At 39.9% G+C, this 23,393-nt stretch overlaps 1 protein-coding gene across 1 annotated transcript in view; it reads left to right on the forward strand.

The window, feature by feature from the left end:
• BOD1L1 (biorientation of chromosomes in cell division 1-like 1) overlaps positions 1-3,996 on the forward strand; it is a 59,154-nt gene extending 55,158 nt beyond the window's left edge. The window contains exon 28 of the mRNA XM_011984136.1: positions 2,609-3,996. Coding sequence (XP_011839526.1) covers positions 2,609-2,726 — 118 coding nt within the window. The 3' untranslated portion in view covers positions 2,727-3,996. The remainder of the gene's footprint in view (positions 1-2,608) is intronic.
• The last annotated feature ends 19,397 nt before the right edge of the window (positions 3,997-23,393 follow it).

A 23,393-nucleotide genomic window follows, 5' to 3' on the forward strand; every position in this document is an offset into this window, starting at 1 on the left:
AAAGGCAAGGCAGTGTGGTAAAGCATATAACAGCCCAGAATCATTTCTGTGCTAGGTAGAGCATTGGAGAGGTGATGAGGTGATAAAGCTTCCTCTTTCAGGCACAGCCCCTGCCAGCTTACACCTTTCACTGCAGCCTTACTAGTCTTACTGCCTCCCAGAGGTGGTCCTAAGCCTTCCTTTCTTGCCTTTGCTTGAGCTAGTGAGGAGTGCACCAGCACCTCCAAGAAGTCAGATCCTTTCCATCCTGCTTCAGCCCGTTTTCATCTCTTCTTCTTGCTGCGCTTCTGGTCAGTACTGGGCACTTGAGATGCCACATAGCATTGGTTTGGTATATTCCTTTTATTTACCCCTCTGAGCTCTAGCTTTCTTTCTTCAGATAGGAACTTGTCATATTTTCTATACGTTATCATATTCCAAAGTAAAAGACTCTTCACTGTACACAAAAACCGTTTTGACCTCTTACCACATTTTCATCTTCACAGCATACTTGCATGTATGTGCTGTTTTCCCCACGTTCTAGAAACGAAAGCAAACTATAGCGCTAGGCACTTTCACAAATATGCTCTCATTTAACTCTCATTGAGTGAATTGTAACCGTTACTTTTATTTTATATGTGAGGGACAGAATCTCAGGAAGGTTTGCATGCATACTACTCAAAATTGAACATGCAGTCGAATCACTTGAGGCTCTTTGTAAAATGCAGATCCAGGGTCTGTAAGTCTAGGGTGGGGCCTGTGAGTTGGCATTTCCAACAAGCTCCTCAGTGACCAGTGCCCCTGGTCACAGACCACATTCTGGGTGAACTGGAAGGGCCTGGATAAGCTACGAAGCTCACATGGCTGGGGAGAAGCAGCCTGACTCAGAGCTTCTGTTAGCTGCCATTTGGCCCCCAGCACAATGCTGCGCACGGCACCTTTACTGAAGAGGTATTCATTGAGTGGCTGGTGGCTTTCCATGGAAATGGTTTGAAACGGATTATCAACAAACACATTTTCAGTCATTGTCAACACATGCCAGAACCACATCATCTGCAACAATTTTTGACTCAATTTGAGTTTATTTACTTTTGCTGTCAAACAATAAATGAAAGACGTGTCTTCATATCAGTAGAGTCCCGTTTCTCCGTCTCCTGCAATTTTGGTTTTCCAAGCCTTTTATTCATTGACAGGACATTTACTGCCTGCTTGCCATGTTTTGGGCATTTCTCTAGGCACTGGAGTTAGAAAAATGAATAAATCTCAGCAGCTGCCCTAGAAAATCATTGGGTCTAATGGGAGAGATACATGTATATAAGACTTTCAAACTTTTTTGGCAACAACCCACTATCAGAATGTTTTGCAATACAGCTGGTGCTCACATTCCTGCTACTGTAACTGAAACAAAATTTTCATGAGTCAAATTTAGTAGATGTGATACAAGTGGTATTTTCTGTTGTGTCCTATTAATATCTTGTTTTAAAATATTGATTGTAACTTGTAGTTACAAAATATTGATTGTAACTTGTAGAAACACAGCAGATAAATTACAATGATAAATGCTGTGGTAAAGACCTAAAGTCTTCATGTCAATAAAGTCGCATTTCTCTGTGGGGGATTCCAAAGATAGGGCATCTTGCTCTGTGATGTGGAAGGTGCAGGACTACAGTCCCAGATGGTGCACAAGTAGAAGGCAGAATTATAAAAGGCTCTGTGTGGGAGGCCGAGACGGGTGGATCACAAGGTCAGGAGATCTAGACCATCGGGGTGAAACCCCGTCTCTGCTAAAAAATACAAAAAACCAGCCGGGCGAGGTGGCAGGCGCCTGTAGTCCCAGCTACTCGGGAGGCTGAGGTGGGAGAATGGCGTAAACCCGGGAGGCGGAGCTTGCAGTGAGCTGAGATCTGGCCACTGCACTCCAGCCTGGGCAACAGAGACTCCGTCTCAAAAAAAAAAAAAAAAAAGGCTCTGTGTTCTATGCTCTGGATGATTTTCTCCTGAAAGCATCAGAGACCCAAGAGGAACTACTTCATACATCTCCTGGACAGTAACATGATTAATTGGAGTTTCCAACAAATAATTTTAATCACAGACTGTATCAACAGGGTATGCTGGTTACAGGGAGATTGGTTAGAATGTTCTTCTGAAATTCCTGTGCCTTTTTTAACACAGCTATTTTCTGTAATCCTGTGCTACAAAGTATGATTTTGCACTTGGTCCAACCTAAGTTGAAATCCTGCTGTGTTCTTGCTAATTGTTTGAACTTAGAACAGTTTCTATATTGGTGGGACCTGCTGTTGATGTCTTTGTTTTATAGATGAAAGAACTAGGGCCCAGAGAAGGAAGTGGACTTGAGCACCATCAGCACCTAGAGTGTGGTAGAGCTGGAACCAGAGCACAGGCTTCACACTTCTCTTCCAGTGTCCTGTGTTTGTGTGTGAGTTTGACAGCAAAGAACCAGTTAGCTCGAGCTCTTCGCGAAATAGCTCCTTTTCGTGTATAAATTTTACTGGGTTTTTCTTTTCTTAGCTGTCAAGTTCAAAACTCTTCCATTTTTTTAAGGAACTCCCATGTTATTTGAAGCAACTGCTTTTAAACCTCACCATTGCCTTGACTTTGCTTAATGCAGATCAAAGACACAGCTGTCCCCTTCTATCAAGCGCAAGAGAGAAGTCAGCCCTCCTGGGGCCCGAACAAGAGGCCAGCAAAGGGTGGAGGAAGCCCCTGTGAAAAAAGCGAAGCGATAATCCTGACCACTGCTGCCCTAGGCTTATGGAGGAACACAGTGGAGAGGAAAGAGACATGCCTCGGTGGCCATAGGCTTCTCTTTAACCAGGAAAAAGATATGCATGTGCTGTAAGTCCCTAGGTGCAAGCTTTTTCTTGTTATGTTTTAAACAGCTTTATAAACTATTGTTCATAGAAGATATTATGTACATTTATTTCAGATAAAGGACAATAAGTTTACTTTGTATCTGAACTCAAAACAAAGTAGTTGTATATTTTAACATTCAAAATTGGGATTTCCCAATGTGACACATCATGAATGCAAACCCCTCCAGCCCATCAGACACCAGGCTGCCTACTGGTAATCTGTGTATAGTATATAAACATGTAAAAATAGGTTGTATTTTACTCTATGTATGATGCTAATCAATGAACACTATTTATTTTACAGAGAAAACTTATCTGTGAACTTTACTATATATCTGTTTATTTTACTTTATTATTATTTTTTTTTAAATAAAAAAGGGTTTTAAATGCTATGCAGTCATTAGTAGAAAATTTTTTAGGACTCTGCCTGCCCTGTAACTATCTTAATATGATCTGGCAGAAACTCGCATGTATCCAAGTAAAGTAGTTTAGCTAAAGAAAGTTTCTCCATTGCTTTTCTGTTCACAGTCGTGGCTCTGTTTTTTAAGAGTGTAACGTTTTTAGATTATACTTGCATCTGTGACTTTACTACCAGCCCCATTGACATAAAACAGGTTCTGGTTCAGGTAAAGTTGCGTCAGTCACCTGCAGCAGAAACTCTCTCTGCTGGTGTTCATTCCCCTTCTCTGTGCTGTTCTGAAGCTTCTACCAATACTCTTTCCATATTGTCTTTTTCAGTGAAGAGAAATGCATTCAAGATTAGGTCCCTCCTGTCTATCCAGTTTCAGGATTTTATGTTGTTTTATACACAGTTGTTTCAGTATAGAAACTGGCTTTATTGCCAGGTGTTTTTTTAAACATGTTTTAACTCTCATATGAGCAAACTGTCCAACTTCAGTTTTTCATAAGATTAAACTTCTTACGATCAAATTTGTCTCTTGAAATGATGTGATGAGTTGCCAAATAATTGAGATTATTTTTAAATGTTTTGTTCATATTCTTGTTTTATAATTAAAATTTACATTCAGTGTGTATGGGTTTTTTTTTTATTTTTATTTTGACTCAATGTCAGGTGGATATTTCTGTCATTTTACATGGTTTCTTACTGAGATTTTATATATAAATTATAAAATGTTTACCAAAATTTGAGTGGTAAGAATTTTATTTGTGTGTTTTAAAATTTGTCTGCATGAAAACCGTTTCTTCTCTCTAAATAATTGGTCTTACCTATATCGTTCCATGTTCACATTCAAATTTGAGTCAGTGATGGCGTTTCTCAGTAGAACTGAACTCGGTAGAACTGAACTCTGTAGAATTGAACTCTGTAGAACTGAACTTGGAAGAACTGAACTTTAGATCCAGAAAGGCCCTTAGAGACGAGGAATATGAGAGTTTCTCATTTTTATGTATATGGATGACTTTTAACCAAAGCTCAAAAATCTAAAGTGATTTGTCTTAAAAGTAAGAAATGCAAATCAAAGCCACAGTGAGGTACCAGTTAGAATGGCTTTTATTAAAAAGTCAAAAAATAACAGGTGTTGGTGAGAAAAGGGAACTCTTATACACTGTTGGTAGGACTGTAAATTAGTTCAGTTCTTGTGGAAAGCAGTTTGGAGATTTCTCAAAAAGTTAAAATGAATTACCGTTTGACCCAGCAATCCCATTACCAGGTATATGCCCAAAGGAAAGTAAATTGTTCTTCCAAAAAGACATCTGCACTTAGATGTTTATGACAGCACTACTCACAATAACAAAGACAAGGAATCAACCTAGGTGCCCGTCGACGGTGGATTGGATAAAGGAAATGTGGAGCATACACACCATGGAATTCTCTGTAGCCATAAAAAGGAACGAAATCATGTTCTTTACAGCAACACTGATGCAGCTGCAGGCCATTATTCTAAGTAAATGCACGCAGGAACAGAAAACCAAATCTAAAATACAAAATACAAGTAAAAAATGTAAAAAATAAAAGGGTAGAAGCTGAACTAGTTTCCAAGGTTCCTGACTCCTTTGGTCATAGCCTTTGCACCAGTCAGTTTTAGACTGGTTCACCAGCAGTGCATTCTGAAAACGCAGTCTTACTGTGACACTGATGTTACTCAGTTTAGTAATGGCTGCTGTTGGCAAGACCCTATAGGGACCAGGTAGTTGGAGTGTGCAGAAATGCTGCCTCTCGATAAAACTGGAAATGATGGAAATACGTGAAGAATTTTATGATGGGGAAGTCAGCTAAACCACATACCTTCCAATGATTCTAATACAAGACTTCGGAAATAGGTGGAAGCAATTCTTAGTCATCACAATGATTTGCTACTAAAAGTATTGAGCAGAAGAAAGGAGGTCAGGAATGCAAAACATACTGCAATTTACAGGACAGTCCCTGACTCCAAAAAAAATATCCAGCCTAAAATCCAGTAGTTTCCACTAACTCACTGAGAAGCACTTGCAGACCATCTCCAAATTTGACATTTCCCAGGCCTTGGCTTGGTTACCACTGCCACTGCCTCACTGCTTCTCCATGAGCAACCTGAACAAGAGCCCACCTGCTTTCCCATCCCAGAGCTGAGACAAGGCTAGGAGGATCACACAAGACTTAGTGAAGGCAGCAGAGCACCCTGTGGCTGAGGACGATGTGACTCAAAATGATGGCTGGTTCCTCTTCAGTTGAAGTTGGTCATCCACAACCACAATCCTTCCCTGCCTACTTCAGGCCTCTTTCCTCACTTGACCCCTACCACCTAGACTTTACTTAAATACTAGAGTCTACTAACAGGTTTACCATAACCACGCCAATTAGGAATGGTCATCAGGTGACACTCCTCTTCCCAATGAGATCTCATGGCGAGCTGGTGGCAACACAGACTGAACACTTTGTCTTCTAACCCCCAGGCCAGAGTTATTTATATGAAAGCCCATGGGAGGGAGGTATTGATCTTTCCACCTCAACAGCAGGCTCACTGCTCTTAGGACCATAATATATCAGAGCTTTTCCCCAAACATCTCTGTCAGTGATTAAAACCTAAGTGATTTGAGGTCAGAGGGAGATAGTTCTAACTAGAAGAAATGCTAGAAAAGTTTGCTTTTTTATTTATTATTATTATTTTTTTTGGGGGGGATGTCTTGTTTATCATTTGTACAACAGCACCTGATATTTACTAAGATTACTGTGTAGCCATCTTTGTATGATTAAATCAAGAACAAGATACTTTTCAGAATACACTGACAGATACTGTTCTCAGGGGAAGAAAATAGTTCTAGAACCAGCACTTTTCCCACTGAAACTGCTGTGCTGGGAAAGGACACATTTGTTGAGCTACTACTCTGCCCAACACTAGGGACTCCAATGTTGGCTCAAGTCTCAAGGGCACAACCACATGAAGCAAACAGCTGGGCTGCACTAGCAGTGTCACAGAACAGCAAGTGGGAGAAGAATACCTTCCTTAGAGAAGCAGAACAAAGGACCAACTCCTGGCAGATGAAGGGAGTTTACTTTTAAAAGTCTAAAATGGAGTTTCAAGCAAGGTTGGAACCTAAAGAGAGTATTTTGGAAGCTGATGAGCAGGGACGACTGGAGACAATAATGGATGCCATTTTTACCACTAAGTCAACCTTTCAGAAACTTCCTGGAGGAAGATACAGATAATACTATCAATATATCTTGGCATTACACAAAACAGTAGTTCCAAGAGATGCTTCCTCACACAATAGCCCTTCTTGGAAGCTCATTGTGCACAGTAACAAATATAAATTCTAAGAAATTATGAGAGGAATCAGGTTAATTTGTTGAACCTAGAATTTTCCAAGGTTATTATTAAACCTTTAGAGTACCTGCTTTCTTTCCCTAAACCACACACACAGAAACTTAATTTAACGCCCATGGAAATTGATGTTGCACAAAACTTTGAAAACCCTGAAGAGTTTCAGAATAGCCCTGTGAAAGAGTATCATACACCCAATGTCATAGTTGGGAGAATTTAAGCACAGGGCCATTACATAACTTGCTTAAGAACACACATATGAAGCATAACTAGTATTAGAACCAAGATCTTGTTCAAAGATTTCCTCCACTTCATTCACCTAGCTAGTGCCCACAACAGATCTAAGTGGAAACAGCTTTCCCTTGACATTCTCTTGAAGTATGTTTGATTTAAAAAAAAAAAAGAAAGAAAGAAAAGAAAAATAGCAGTGGGCATGGTGGCTCACACCTGCAATCCCAGTACTTTGGGAAGCCAAGGCGAGCGGATCACTTGAGGTCAGGAGTTTGAGACCAGCCTGGTCAACATGCGAAAACCCCATTTCTACTGAAAATACAAAAATTAGCCAGGCGTGGTTGCCCATGTCTGTAACCCCAGCTACCTGGGAGGCTAAGATGGGAGGATTGCTTGAACCCAGGAGGCAGAGGTTGCGGTGAGCTGAGATTGCTCCACTGCACTCCAGCCTGGGAGACAGAGGGAGACAGAGGGAGACTCCATCTCAAAAAAACAAAACAAAACAAATATTATAAGATCTTAATTTTTCTTTATTATATGAGCAATGTTTCTATTGTAGAAAATTAAAAATAAACAGTAAAGAGGAAAAAAATCACTGGTAATCCCAAAGTCAGATATCACTATTAACAGTCTGATGTGTAATTCTTCCAGGTCTTTTTCTATTTACCTATACTCAAAACTCATATACTACAAATCATTGAATCTAAAACGCTATTGACTATAAAATGTCCATGCACCACTACTTTGTATACTATTAGGAAAGAGAAAGACCATAACACAAAAATTAATGATGTTCTTAATGGCATGCATGAATCAGTTATATTAGCTTGTTGCTTTAAAATGTCTCTCCTCAATTACAAAGAATTTGGTGATTTCTCCACCTTTAGCTGTATGATTTGTCATGTATGAGGCAATTCTTTGCACATGTGTCAGGAACAAAATATAACAACATCACCTACTTGTAGATATCTTCCTTTCTTAAGTCACAGAAAGCACTTGGTTGTTGCTTTCTGAGGAAACATAGAATCAGTTATTTCTCTTTTCCAACACTGAATATTTGCCTCATTGATATAAAATGTATTTTTCAGTCCTTGGTTCCTGTGCCCTTCCGAATATATAGTAACTGTTTTGATGCCAAGTCATACTCCAACCTTTTAAAAAAACTTTAAATGGTGTTTGAAATCAAAGGATCTAGAACCAATGATATACATAATTCAGTTGAAGTGATATGTGAATAGTTAGGAACAACATGAAGCATGGCAATGACAACTATATCATAATTGTAACTCATTCAATAGCAATTTCAAGACACATTCTAACTTCAGAGCTGTTAAAATATAGGGGAAAAAAAGCATGCCTTTGAATTAAAGAAATAGTAGATTCTTTTTTACAAAAATGAGATTTTACATATCCACCCTTTTGCCCTTTTAAAACATGTCCATTCCTTATCCCAACTGTACCACTCTTTTTCCCCCTCAAGATTACCATCATTCTAAATAAAGGTTTATTATTTTATAGCTGTTTATCAGTTTTACTACATATGTATATATCCCTAACAGTATATTCAGTTTTATTTATTTATTTATTTATTTTTGCTTTCCAAATAGAATCATTCTATGGATCATTTGAGACTTGCTTTTGTCTTCTACATTATGTTTTAAAATTCATCTATGTTAATATGTATAGCTCGAGTTGGATTCATTTTCACTGCTGTATAGTATTCCATTGAAGGAATATACATTATCTCAGTATACTAAGCCATTCACCTCTTACTGGTCCTTGGGTTATTCACAGATTTATTTGCTTTATTTTAAACATTTTTATGAAGCTTCTCTATGGTAGAGTTTCCTAAACTTACGAATTTTGTTGTACATATAGAAAATGGTATTTGTAGGCACAGGATGTAAGTGGAAGGACCAGGTTGGTTGCTGCCTAAAGAGAGTATCAGCCTATTAACCAGAAAAGCAGACTACTCAGCTACTTTGAAGCTAGGGAATTAATATATCTTTACACTTGTATCCATTCTTTGCACTAAGATATATACAGCTTTCTGCTCCACAGTACAACTGCTAATTCCTAGGATAAGCATCTTTTCAGTTTTAGAAAATAATGCCAAAATTTTTCCCAGATGCTTGTATCATATTGTACTCATACCAGTACTGTTTAAAAATTACTTCTCTTTCTAACATTGAGTAGTACAGGACTTCTTGCTTTTCGCCTGTCTAGTAGGGATAATATATCTCATTGTGGCCTTTATTTGCATTAGTTACAAGAAGATTGAGCATGTTTTCATGTGCTTATTTTCTAACCTTATTTCCTCTTCTGTGAAATGCCTGTTGATGGTTTTTGTCTATTTTTCCATTTGGTTATTTGTGTTTTTCTTATCAACTTTTAGGAGTTCTTTATATATCTTTATATATTCAGGATATTAATCCTTCACGTATATGTGTTGCAAACATATCTCTCCCCCAAACACACACACACACACACACACACACACACACACACACGGCTTATGTTTTCACTTTCTTTATGGTACTTTTTGATGAACAGTTTTTATTTTTAATGTAATTGATATAAATTTAGTCTTGTGGCCAGCTTTTTTTGAGTCCTAAAGACTCAAAAGATCAAATAGATATTCTAAAAGTTTTAATGTTTTGCCTCACATTTAGTAGATACAGAGGAAATGAAGAGCTTTGGCAGCAAGCCAAGTATATAAAAGAATCTAGGTCAAACTCTCCCATGTACCCCTAGATTTTAAAAGATGGTCCAAAGCCAGAAGGCATCTTGCTGAAGACAACTCTCCACCTGTTTCTTGAGTCCTCCTGATGCAGTCTGAACTGGCTGCCATCTCATCCTCTAACCATTGTCCTAGGGTTACCCTTCACTTCTCTTCCCATTGGATCTCCTAATACCTGTATCCTATGTCTTCCTCTTGCTTGTGTACTCCTGTATTTTGCTGAAGCACCTATAGCATTCTGAGCAAAGGTCTATGCAATACCATAAAGGGTCAACTGTTAAATCAGACTCTTGAATCAGAGATCTTACCCAGCATCAAGCTTTACAAATAATTTCAAGGATATAAGTATGTGCTAGACACTTGTGCTAGACACAAGTGAAGCACACAGGTCCAGGCTAGCCAACTTATTCCCAGGCCCTTTCTCATCAGGACACATGTGCCTAGATTAACACATGAGGTCTCAAAAAAAAAAAAAAAAAAATCTGCAGCTCCATTACTTAGAAGAAAGTCGTTTCAGTCATGGAACTTCTGTATTCAGATGGCTACATAACTTGTGTGATATTTTCCAGGGAGCCATGTCCCACATATCAATAGATCTAAGGGATTTTATTTGGTTTTTTGTTGCCATAAGCAATTCTGGATAGACCAGGATATCTTGCTAAAAGCATTTCATAAGTGCCAACTCTCCTCCTAGTAAACACCATTAGCTGTTTTCCTGGAAGTCTATCATTATTAGCAAGTTTACAAGGATTCGAAACTAAAGGTCACCTTTCTTTCAGAGGGGTGTGCCCCTGGTATTGGATGCAAGGCCTGATTCTAACTATATTCATGTTACCATATTATAGGAAATAAATTTTGGACCTTGTTTCAGTTACGGTCCAGTCAGTTATTAGAAACTGCACCAGCTATTTGAATAAATAACTGCTGTTTATTTTAATGTGTCCCCCAAAGTTCATATGTTGGGAACTTAATCCCCAATGCAACAGTGTTGAGAGGTGGGACATTTAAGAGGTGATTAAGTCATGAGGGCAATGGACTAATGTCATTAACATGGAAGTAGTTTCATTATTGTGAGAGTGGGTTTGCTATAAAAGTGAGTTCAGCCCCCTCTTGCTAGCTCATGCTCTCTTTCCTTTCTGCCTCCCACTTTCCATCAAGAGATGACTCAGCAAAGAGGTCCTTGACAGATGCCAACCCTTTGATCTTGAACTTCCCAGCCTCCAGGAACAATAAGTAAATCTCTCTTCTTTCCACATTACCCAGTCTGTGGTATTCTATTATAGCAGCACAAAATGGACTAAGACAATAATTTAATGGGAACTAGTTAAACAGCTATTAGAGAACTAAGAGGGAAAAAGGTAACACTGATATAATACAGAGTTATTTCTGAAAGCAACCAGGACTATCTCCAGGCTTGGAGAACAGAAAGACAAAAATTGAGGTTATTAGAAGTTTCAAGGAGAAGCCATGCAGGGCTGGGATTAGAACCTGAGGAGAGATGCTACCCAGATAGTTCTGGTATCTTTGAGAGAGGACAACGTGGCTTGTCCTAGGAGAGTAGGTGGAAACTTGGAAACTGGAACCAAGTGCCACTGCCATCATCTACCATTACTGAGATAAAGAAGTATTGCTGGAGTGATGGTAACAAAAGAGTAACCAAACAAGAAATAAGACCTCTTTTCAACGTCAGCCTTCTGGACTTCGGTTAGCATCCCCTATTGACTGAACTTAACAGTGGGCCTGCTAGCTAGGGAGAAATCTGGCTTGCAAAATCCCAATCCTAGCACCACAAAGCAGAATATAGAAGAGTTTGGAGTTAAGAGACAACAGCTTAACAATCAGCACAACCACAATTCTGACTCTTCTCATCTATCCCATCTTTCAATACATATTTCAACTTCAATATAACAAGAACAACCTGTGGCGGCCGGGCACGGTGGCTAACGCCTGTAATCCCAGCACTTTGGGAGGCTGAGATGGGCGGATAATGAGGTCAAGAGATCGAGACCATCCTGGCCAACATGGTGAAACACCATCTCTACTAAAAATACGAAAAGTAACCAGGCGTGGTGGTGTGTGCCTGTAGTCCCAGCTACTTGGGAGGCTGAGGCAGGAGAATTGCTTGAACCTGGGAGGCAGAGTTTGCAGTGAGCCTAGATCATGCTACTGCACTCCAGCCTGGTGACAGAGAAAGACTCCAACTAAAAAAAAAAAAAAAAAGGGAAGAAAAGAACAATCTTTGGCTAGTGGATATCGCTTATTCTTTAGTAAACCCAGCAGTGCACATTAAGTATGCAATTCAAGTATGTAATTAATCCAGCATCTGGGTGTTTCGCTGCAGTAGGGTCATTGTAAGTACCTAATATTGCCATGCTATCTAAAGTGGAAACTCCAAATATATTTTCCAAATCCTCCAGAAATCATTTGTGTCCTCATTTGCTCAGTTTACATTTGAAGGATCAGCTTCCCAAGTAGCTTTTAGTTAATGCATTCCCTATGACCACTAGTAGAATTTGTTCAATGCTGTTTTAAAAATGTCATTGATATGGTTTGGCTCTGTGTCCCCACCCAAATCTCATCTAAAATTGTAATCCCCATAATCCCCACGTGTCAAGGGAAGAACCTGGTGGGAGGTGATTGGATCATGGAGGTGGTTTCCCCCCATGCTGTTCTCATAATGGTGTGTGAGTTCTCATGAGATCTGATGGTTTTATAAGTGTGTGACAGTTCCTCCTACACACGCTCTCTCACGCCTGCTGTCACATAAAACATGCCTGCCTCCCATTCTGCCATGATTGTAAGATTCCTGAGGCCTCCCCAGTCATGCAGAACTGTGAGTCAACTAAAGCTCTTTCCTTTATCAATTACCCAGTTTCTGGTAGTATCTTTATAGCAGTGTGAAACAGGCTAATAAAGTTATCCTTTCCAAAACGAGTTGTTCTTATTTGAAGACACCAACTTGTCAGTCTTCAATGAGTCTTACTTAAAATAGTTAAACTGACTTTGTTTTCAGCCAAAAACAAATATTCAAGAAGAGCTTCCCTTTCCTTCTTTGAACATTGATGTTAGTTTCATCCTTGTCATTTTGGGATTCTCCGGCTCTTCAAAAAATTATTTCCCAGTAAACACTGACAGAGTGTCAAAGGATATAAGTGATCATTTCCAATTCCTAAAAGTAAATTGATGGGAACCTACTGGGCCCCTACTTCCTTCTGACCTGAATGCAGATTGACTTTAGAGAGATGACTTGGACAGAGATGCCTTTGCTTGTCCTTTTGATGCTTCACTCACAACTCTTTTTGACTTTACAGGAAACACACGTCCCCATCCCCACTTCACCTGCATTTGTGTAAGGATTCCTCTGAAGGCTCCTCACACTTCCTCCTTTGACAGTTCCCAGGACAGCTCCAACCCATCTGTTCATCTGACATTCCATTAAGCCCGTGCGTTACCACAATATCCTGTTTTTCCCTTCCTGTTTCTAGCCACACTTACTCAGATGAAATGACAGAGTTTGCTGCAAATTCCTCAACATAAATCTCTCCAGTGAGCTTTCTGCCCTTACCTTAAGCCTTTTTCTCTGAAAGCACAGCCCTCTGGCCATTTCTTTTTCAAAACCCAGTCCAAAATATCCCATAATGGAAATAAACATCTCCAAGTTAGGTCCCAAAATACGATTTAACAACAACAAAAGAAACTAAAATACGCCATTTGTGCTAAAAGGCTGAGGGAACAGCAATGTTACTTAGAATGATGGTGAGTTAACACATATTATAGAGAGCTAGCTGTTTTAGCAGGGATCCTAACGTAGTGACCATGATCGGGGTGACTGGGAGCAAATCACTTGACCTCTTCACATTTCAGAAATTCTGATAACAGCCCTGCTAATCTCATGGGGTTGTTGTTGAGGGTAAAATGAGACCATTCATTTAAGAAATATTTGCTAAGAATCTACCATGTGCCAGGCCCATTCTAGGCCCTAGGGATGTGACAATGAGTCATCTAAAACATTGCATTTATGAACTACCATCATATGGTTGCATGTAGAAGTAGACTGGTTCTTCTCATTGCTATATAGTATCCTATTCTGTGAATATACCACACTTGATTTATCCATTCCACCGTTGAGCATTTGCCTAATGTCTAGGTTTGGAGCTACTGTCCAAAAAATGAGGCTATGAACATTCTGGCATATGTCTTTTGATGAACTTAGGTGTGCATTTCTGTTGTGTCAGTTCCCTTTTAATCTGGCTAATCATGTCAAAGGAAGGTCCAGGTTGGAGCTAGCATTCGGTAACATCTCTGTAGCCCTTGTCAATGTGTCCTTATAACAAATAACCAACTTCATGTCCAGAGCCTTCAGCATCACACTGTAGCCAGCTAGAGTTTGTAAACACTGTTTTATTTATTTATTTATTTATTTATTTTTGAGATAGGGTCTTACTCTGTCACCCAGACTAGAGTGCCATTGCTTGATCTTAGCTCACTGCAGCCTTCTGGGCTCAAGGGATCCTCTAATCTTAGTCTCCCGAGTAGCTGGGATTAAAGGCATGTGCCACCATGCCCGGCTAATTTTTTTTTTTTTTTTAGATTTAGGGTCTCGCTATGTTACCCAGGCTGGTCTCAAATTCCTGACTGCAGGCAATCCTCCCAATGTTCAGGGATTACAAGCGTGAGTCACCACACCCAGACCCAAACATTGTTTCATCTGCATTTTGTTTTTCTTTTTAGAGTTGGGGGTCTCACTCTGTCATCCAGACTGGAGTACAATGGTGGGATCATAGCTCACTGCAGCCTCAACTTCCTGGACTCATGAAATCCTCCCATCTTAGCCTCCCAAGTATCCGGGACTATAGACACAGACCACCATGTCTGGCTAATTTTTATTTTTTTTAGAGATGGGGTCTTGCTCTGTGGCCCAGACTAGTATCCAATTCCTGGCCTCAAGATATCCTCTCGCCTCAGCTCCCTGAGTAGCTGGGATTACAGGCACAAACTGACTCCTTCAGTTTGCTTTATTTATAAGTTTAAATTACATATTGCAAGAGATTAATTGTGCTCCATTTATTTACATATTTATACATATATCTACATTACTCATACGTTATTTATATAAAGTTTCCTTGAAAATAGGTTCTTATCACACCTAACAGCAAATTAGAGATGGCAGAAAAAAGAATTTGTAAACTTGAAGGTATATCAGGCCGGGCGCAGTGGCTCACGCCTGTAATTCCAGCACTTTGGGAGGCCGAGGCGGGCGGATCACGAGTTCAGGAGATCGAGACCACCCTGGCTAACACGGCAAAACCCCGTCTCTACTAAAAATACAAAAAATTAGCCAGGCATGGTGGCGGGCCTGTAGTCCCAGCTACTCGGGAGGCTGAGGCAGGAGAATGGCGTGAACCCAGGAGGCAGAGCTTGCAGTGAGCCGAGATCCCGCCACTGCACTCCAGCCTGGGCGACAGAGTGAGACTCTGTCCGCACCGCCCCCCCAACAAAAAAAAACAAAAAAACAAAAAAACAAAAAAAAAAAACTTGAAGGTATATCAATTCATCTGGCAGTTTTTCAAAGTATGTCATTTAAAAAGAGCAATCTCTTACCTTCTCAAGGATTTTGCTTCTGCAATTTTCTCTTCTGTCTTGGATTATGAATAGTCACTCTCTCATGGCTTACTTACATTAACATATGTAACAGTATATTATAGTATCTTCTATCTAAAAATAAATCTCTAGATGCAGGATCCCCTCCATCTTCCATCTCACTGCTTTGCTCCTCTTCATGCCAAATTCTTTAAAGCGTTACCTGTATTGACTAACTCTGCTTCTACCTCTACTGTGTTCTCCTCAGTGCACTCCAATCTGATGTGCTCCCTTCACTCTGCAAGATGGTTTCTATCAAGTTGACCAATAACGTCCATTTTACCAAACCCAAGGGCCATTTCTCTATCACATTGCTTGACCACAGCACATTTTACAACTGATCATTCTCTCCTTATGGCAACATTTTCCTGTCTCAGCTTCCTCAAGTTCCAACCTCCCCCGGTTCTTCCTACAAAACTAATGATTGCTTCCTAGTTCCTTTGGGTGAATGTCCCTCTGCTAATAAATCTGTAAATGTCGAAAGGCCTTGATTGCTGCACTTGTAGTTCACTCTGGCCAGGTTACAATCATTTTCCTTGGTGACCCCATCCAATTCTATCAATATCACCTATCATCTTAGCACTCCCAGATTTCTATTTCTAGCATTGAACTTTTCTTGAAATGTCATTTTCACTGCTGATTATTTTACACCTCCAAATGGATGTCTAATAAGCATCTCAGACGTAATACATTCCAAACTGAACATCTGCCTCCCACCCTTTCTCCCACCAAGTATTTTCAGGTCTTTCCTACCTAGATCAATAGCACCACTACTCACCCAATCTCCTAAGCTCAAATTCAGGAGATACCTCGGATCTCCTAGAGTGAAGGACTCTTTCCCTCATCTCCATCTCATCTATCAAGTCCTTCAAGAATACTGACAACTCACAGAATGGGAGAAAAGAATTTGCAAACCATGTATTTAATAAAGGATCAACGTCCAGAATATACGAAGAATTCCTGAATCTCAACAACAAAATAAGAAACAACCAAATTCAAAAATGAGCAAAGTACTTGAATAGACATTTCTCCAAAGAAGATATACAAGTAGCCAATAAGCACATGAAAAGATGCTCACCATCACCAGCCATTAGGGAAATGCAAATCAAAACCACAGTGAGATGCTCTTCATAATGATTAGAATGGCTGCTACCACAAAACAGAAAATAACAAGTATTGGTGAGGAAGTAGAGAAATTAAAATCCTTTTGCACTGTAAATGGGAATATAAAATGATGCAGCCATTATAAAAACAGTATGGAGGTTTCTCAAAAAATTAAAAATAAAATTATATGATCTAGCAATTCCATTTCTGAGTACATATCCAGAAGAACATTAAGCAGGATCTCTAAGAGTTATTTTCACACACATTTTTATTGTAGCATTATTCAGAACAGCCAAGAAGTAGAAGGGGCATTAATTCAACTCAAATGGATGAACGAGTGAATAAAGTGAGTAAAGAAAATGTGGTATATACACACAATAGAGTATTATTCAGCATTCAAAAAGAAAGAAATCCTGCCATGTTTATGCTACAATATGAATGAACCTTGAGGGCATTACGCTAACTGAAATAAACCAGTCATAAAAATATAAATACTATATGATTTCATGCATATGAAGTATCTAAAGTAGTCAAACTTATGCAAACAGAAAGTATAAGCTTAGTGGTGGCTAGGGGCTGGGGTGAGAGCAAAATAAGGAGTTGCTGTTCAATGAGTATAGAGTTTCAGTTTTTGCAAAATGAAAAAGTTCTAGAGATCTGTTCCACAACAATTTGAATAGGTTCGACCCCACTGAGATGTACACTTAACAATTGTTAAGACGGTAAATTTTATGTCATATGTTTTTCTCCTACAACTAAAAAAATATAAAATAGTGTTGGCGAGGATGTGGAGAAATGGAATCCTTGTGCACTGCTGATGGGAATGCTAAATGGTGCAGCTGCTGTGAAAAATCATACGGTAGTTCCTCAAAAAATTAAACAGAATTATTGTATGATCAAGCAATTGCATTTCTGGGTATACACACACACACAGATGAAAGCAGGGTCTCAAAGGGTATCTGTACACCCGTGTTCATTGCAGCATTATGTACACCAGCTGAAATGTGAAAGCCACACATGCCCATTGACAGATGACTGGGTAAACAAAATGTGGCATACATAGAGAAGGGAATATTATTCAGCTCTAAAATGGAAGGAAATTCTGACACATGCTACAACATGGATGAACCTTGAAAACATCATGATAAATGAAATGAGCCAATCACAATAGGACAAATATTCTGTGATTCTATTCATATGAAGTACTTACAGTAGTCAAATTCATAGAGACATAGTGGTTGCCAGGGTCTGGGGAGAGGGGGAAATGGGCAGTTAGTGTTTAATAGGGAAAGAATTTTGGTTTTGCAAGATGAAAACGTTATGGGGATGGATGGCAGTGATGGTTGCACAACAATGTACTTAATGTTTCTGATCTGCACACTTAAAAATGGTTAAAATGGTAAATTTTTTATATGTGTTTTTTTTGTTGTTGTTTTGTTTTTTGTTTTTACTTTTAGGGTATTTTAAAAAGAATACTGCCAAACTAGGTGGCAATTCTGGCCATTCCCCCCATCTCCAGTACTACCAAATCCAAGCCACCATAATCTCTTGTTTGGACTCTTGCACTAGCTTCTAGTTTGTCTTCCTGATTTTCCTTTATTTCACCCCACAATCATCTTGTCATAGAAAAGCCAATGTAATTTTTAAAAATGTAAATCATAGTCTGGTTCCCTTTTGTGTACGATTTTCCATGGTCTCCTATATACTTAGAATAAAGTTCATGCCCTTCACCGAGGCTTAAAAACCCTGCTTGATCTTGGACTCCAACTCTCATCACTCTGCCTCTCTCCCACTGTCCTCTGGCCACAGGAGCAAGCTGTTATGTCTGTGAGCACACTATGACTGCATCGTAGTCAGCTAGGGTTGCTATAATAAGCACACCATAGACTGGAGTCTTAACATTTATTTCTCGCAGTTCTGGAGGCTGGGAAGTCCAAGATCAAGGTGCTGGTAGATCCAGTGTTTGGAGACAGACACTTTCTCGTTGTATACTCACAAGGCAGAGAAAAGGAGAGAGACAGAGACAGAGAGAAACAGATAGATGGGGGAGAGAGGGAGGAAGCAAGCTCTCTCTTGTCTCTTCTGGTAGGGGCACTAATCCCATTCATGAGAGCTTCACCTTTATGACCTGATTATATCCTGAAAGCCTTATATCCTAATCCCATCACACTGGGGATTAAGATCTCAATCTATCACTTTAAGGAGAACACTTTCAGCCCATAATGGCAGTTCCTACCTAATGTTTATTGCACTATTTCTTCCTCTCTCTGAAAATCTTTCTCAGTCTTCACAAGGTATCTCTTTCAGATTTGAATCTCACCCATGCAAAGTAGCCTCAAGTCACCCTCTATCATATCACTCTGTTTTTTGTTTCTATTTTCATTTTTAACTTTTCTTTTACACACAGGGGTACATGTGCAGGTCTGTTATATAGGTAAATTCATGTCACAGGAGTTTGTACACAAATCCATCACCCACATATTAAGCCTAGTACCCAATAGGTATTCTTCCTGATCCTCTCTCTCCTCCCACCCTCCACCATCAAGTAGGCCACAGTATCTATTGTTCCCCTCTTTGTGCACATGTGTTCTCATCATTTAGCACTCACTTATAAGTAAGAACATGCAACATTTGGTTTTCTGTTCCTGTATTAGTTTGCTAAGGATAATGGCCTCCAGCTCCATCTATGTTCCCACAAAGCACATAACCTTGTTCTTTTTCATGGCTGTGTAGTATTCCATGGTGTATATGTATTATTTTCTTGTCCATTCTATAATTGATAGGCATTTAGGTTGATTTCATGTCTATTCCTGCCTATATTCATGTCCATATTCATACTATTGTGAGTAGTGCAACAATGAACTAGTGTTTTATAGAGAAAGAATTAGTGTTTAATAAGGAAAGAACATATAGGTCCATGTGCCTTTATGTCAGAACAATTTATATATTTCTTTGGGTATATACCCAGTAATGGGATTGCTGGGTCGAATGGTAAATCTATTTTTAGCTCTTTGAAGAATCCCTACACTGCTTTCCACAGTGGTTGAACTAATTTACACTCCCACCAACAGCATATAAGTCTCCAGCTTCTGTTATTTTTTGACTAATAATAGCCATTATGACTGGCGTGAGATGTTATCTCATTGTGAGTTTGATTTGCATTTCTCTAATGATAAGTGATACTGAGCTTTTCTTCATACACTTGTTGGTTGCATGTATGTCTTCTTTTGAAAAGTGTCTGTTCATGTCCTTTGCCCACTTTTCAATGGAGTTGTTTGTTTTTTGCTTGTAAATTTGTCTAATTTCCTTATATATGCTGGATATTAGACTTTTGTCAGATGCATACTTTCCAAATATTCTCTCCCATTCTGTAGGATTTCCTCTGTTGTTTCTTTACTCTGTTGTTTTATTTATTCTGTTGATGTTTCTTTTGCTGCACATAAGCTCTTAAGTTTAATTAGATCCCATTTGTTAATTTTTGCTTGTAATTGCTTTTGGCATCTTCATCATGAAATCTTTGCCCATTCCTATGTCCAAAACTGTATTGCCTAGTTTTCTTCCAGGGCTTTTATAGTTTTGGGTTTTACATTTAAGTCTTTAATCCATCTTGAGTTGATGTTTGTATGTGGTGTAAGGGAGGGGTCCAATTTTAATTCTCTGTATATGGCTAGCCAGTTATGCCAGCACTACTTATTGAATAGGGCGTTCTTTCCCCATTGCTCATTTTTATCTGCTTTATTGATGATCAGATGATTGTAGGTGTGTGGCCTTATTACTGGGCTCTCTATTCTGTTCCATTGGTCTATATGTCTTGTTTTTGTACCAGCACCACACTGTTTTGGTTACTGTAGCCCTGTAGGATAGCTTCAAGTCAGTTAGTATGATGCCTCCAGTTTTGTTCTTTTTGCCTAGGATCGCCTTGGCTATTCAGGCTCTTTTTTGGTTCTCTATGAATTTTAAAATAGTTTTTTCTAGTTCTGTGAAGAATCTCATGATAGTTTAATTGGAATAGCATTGAATCTAGAAATTGCTTTTGGCAGTATAACCATTTTAATGCTATTGATTCTTCCTATCCACGAGCATGGAATGTTTTTCCATTTGTTTGTGTCCTCTCTCATTTCTTTGAGCAGTGTTTTGTGGTTCTCATCATAGAGATCTTTCAGCTACCTAGTTAGCTGTATTCCTAGGTATTTTATTCTTTTGTGGCAACTGTGAGTGGGATTACATTCCTGATTTGGCTCTCGGCTTGGCTGTTGTTGGCGTATAGGAATGCTAGTGATTTTGGTACATTAATTTTGTATCCTGAGACTTTGCCAAAGTTGTTTATCAGCTGAAAGAATTTTGGGCAGAGATTACGGGGTTTTCTAAATATGGAATCATGTTGTCTGCAAACACGGATAGTTTGACTTCCTCCCTTCCTATTTGGATGCCCTCTCTTTCTATTGCCTGATCACCCTGGCCAGGACTTCCAATACTATGTTAAATAGGAGAGGTGAGAGAGGGCATCCTTGTCTTATGCTGATTTTCAAGTAGAATGCTTCCAGCATTTGCCCATTCAGTATGATGTCAGCTGACATCACTCTTTTTAAGTTTTCTTCACAGTATTTATTACTGCCTGATTTTTTTTCATTGTTTTGTTTAGGCATTTGTCTATTTATAGGTGTTCTTCCAACAGAATGTAGCCTGTTGAGAGTAGGAGTTTACAAGACCTTGAACTACAGATCCTAGAATAATGCCTGACACAAAATAAGAACTAGCTGGAAATTTCCCAAGGAGAACTTGGCTTAGCACTGCAGGGGCTTTCAGAATAGTATCTTAGAGAAAAAAATATATAATAAATCCAGAAGACTTTCGTTTTGTTTCACAAGCATCTGAAACTCAGCACAAGCAATTGACCATAGCATGTTTCTCTTTATCTACTGAAGCTGGCTCCTGCCCCTGCTCTGCTCCTCAAGCCTCCGAATACAACTGCCATCCACCCACTGTCAAACAGACAACCTAAATAAGAAAACAAAACCCTTCCAGGTGTGGTGGCTGTAATCCCAGCACTTTGGGAGGCTGAGGCGGGCAGATCACTTGAGGTCAGGATTCTGAGACCAGTCTGGCCAACGTAGTAAAACCCCTTCTCTACTAAAAATACAAAAATTAGCCGGGCATAGTGGTGCATGCTGTGGTCCCAGATACTCAGGAGTCTGAGGCAGGAGAATCGCTTGAACCCAGGAGGCAGAGGTTGCAGTGAGTCGAGATTGTGCCACTTCACTCCAGCTTGGGCGAGAGAGTGAAACTGAGGTTTGTTTTCAGTGCCTGAAATTTCTGATCTTTAGGGTTAAATACCTCAGTTTGTATCATGAATAAGTTAGTTTCTAAAAAAACACCCCTAGCCGGGCGCAGGGGCTCATGCCTGTAATCTCAACATTTTGGGAGGCTGAGGTGGGCGGATCACCTGAGGTCAGGAGTTTGAGACTAGCCTGGCAAACATGGTGGAACCCCATCTCTGCTAAAAATACAAAAATTAGCCGAACGTGGTGGCGGGCACCTGTAATCCCAGTTACTCGGGAGGCTGAGGCAGGAGAATCGCTTGCACCCAGGAGACGGAGGTTGCAGTGAGCCGAGATTGCGCCATTGCACTCCATCCTGAGTGACAAGAGCGAGACTCCATCTCAAAAACAAAAAACAAACAAAACAAACAAACAAAATTTCTATGGCGCCAATAAAACACACAGGGATGCCTGTGCCCTAAATGATCAACCAGCGAGAGCTTTGGTTATACACTCACAGCAAGCAGCCTGCAGACCAGCAAGGTGGAATGCAGGATAGCGTAGGAGGTGGGCCAGGGCTTCCTGCAGCCTCCATTCTAAAATTGATCCCAACACACCTGCCTCCTGCTCCAGTCCCTCCCCCTTGGCCCTGGAGCGAGGTGAGTCTTCAGTGGAGGTGCTGACCATGCCTGGGTGAGTTTTTTTAAATAAAACATCTCCGCAATTAGATCCCTGGCAGCGCAAGACTGTGTACACGAAACTAGAAGCAAAACAGTCCGTTTTGTATACTGCTTATTCCAGTACCTCCCTATAAAAGGTACGTACAACCCTAGAGGAATTCCCGCTAGGTGGCGCTCGTTCTCCATTGTACCCAGGCGGGTTCGAAGCTGGCACCTGTCCTTCTAACACCCTGAGAGGTGATCTTCAACCCTGGTTTTTTAGGTAAGAAAACTAAGCCCCAAAGAGGGTCTTGCGTGAGGTCGCTTGGCTGTCTCTCAGAACCGCGTGCACAATCTGGTTTCTGAACCTAATGAGTTTCCATCACCTGGCTGTCTCTCTCTACACACGGTTTAGTTTGTTGATTATAATAAAATAGTGTGTTTCCTTCTTTCTAGACAACGAGGTTTAAGATCCTTAGGCCTTGGTGTGATTTGTTTTCAAATGCGTGGAACAGGAAAAAAGTCATTAGATTTGGCTGACTGAATTTTTTCTTTGATTACCTTAAATCCGAACGAAGCTCCCTCTCCAATGAATAAGCAATTAAAAATGGGTAAGGTCTATGATGGGAAACGATAAGTCTGAAGTTTAATGAGAAAAACCGATTAGAGTAGAAAATCCAACTGGATTTGATATCAGACAAAGCCTGATTTAAATTCTGACTTACTCACTTACTGATAGTCAAGAGTCTCAGTTTCTCCATCTGTAAAACAGGAATAACAATGTTTTCTACTCATTCCAGTCCCAAGGGTGTGTACATTCAATGAAACAATAGGCTTTGGTTCCGGGCACACTGTCAGTGAGCAATATTTGTTAAATATAAAACTACCTTTTATATTATTATTTAGAGTATTATAAGCTGGCCAGTTACAATGCAGCGTCTCTCTGCAGTCTGATACATTCGGACCATGTGCATGAAAACCGCTGCAGGGCGCTGGATGACTCAGGAACGCAGGCGCGGGTGCTCGACTCTCGGGATGCTTAGGCGGTTTGGATCGCCCTCGGGAGTCTGCGGATTGGGACCGACCGTCAGTGCTGGGCGCGACCTCTGCCTGGACCTGGCTCTGGAGAGCCTGCAACGCCGCCCCTC

Source organism: Mandrillus leucophaeus, unplaced genomic scaffold (genome assembly GCF_000951045.1).
Source record: "Mandrillus leucophaeus isolate KB7577 unplaced genomic scaffold, Mleu.le_1.0 Scaffold261, whole genome shotgun sequence".
Classification (NCBI taxonomy): domain Eukaryota; kingdom Metazoa; phylum Chordata; class Mammalia; order Primates; family Cercopithecidae; genus Mandrillus; species Mandrillus leucophaeus.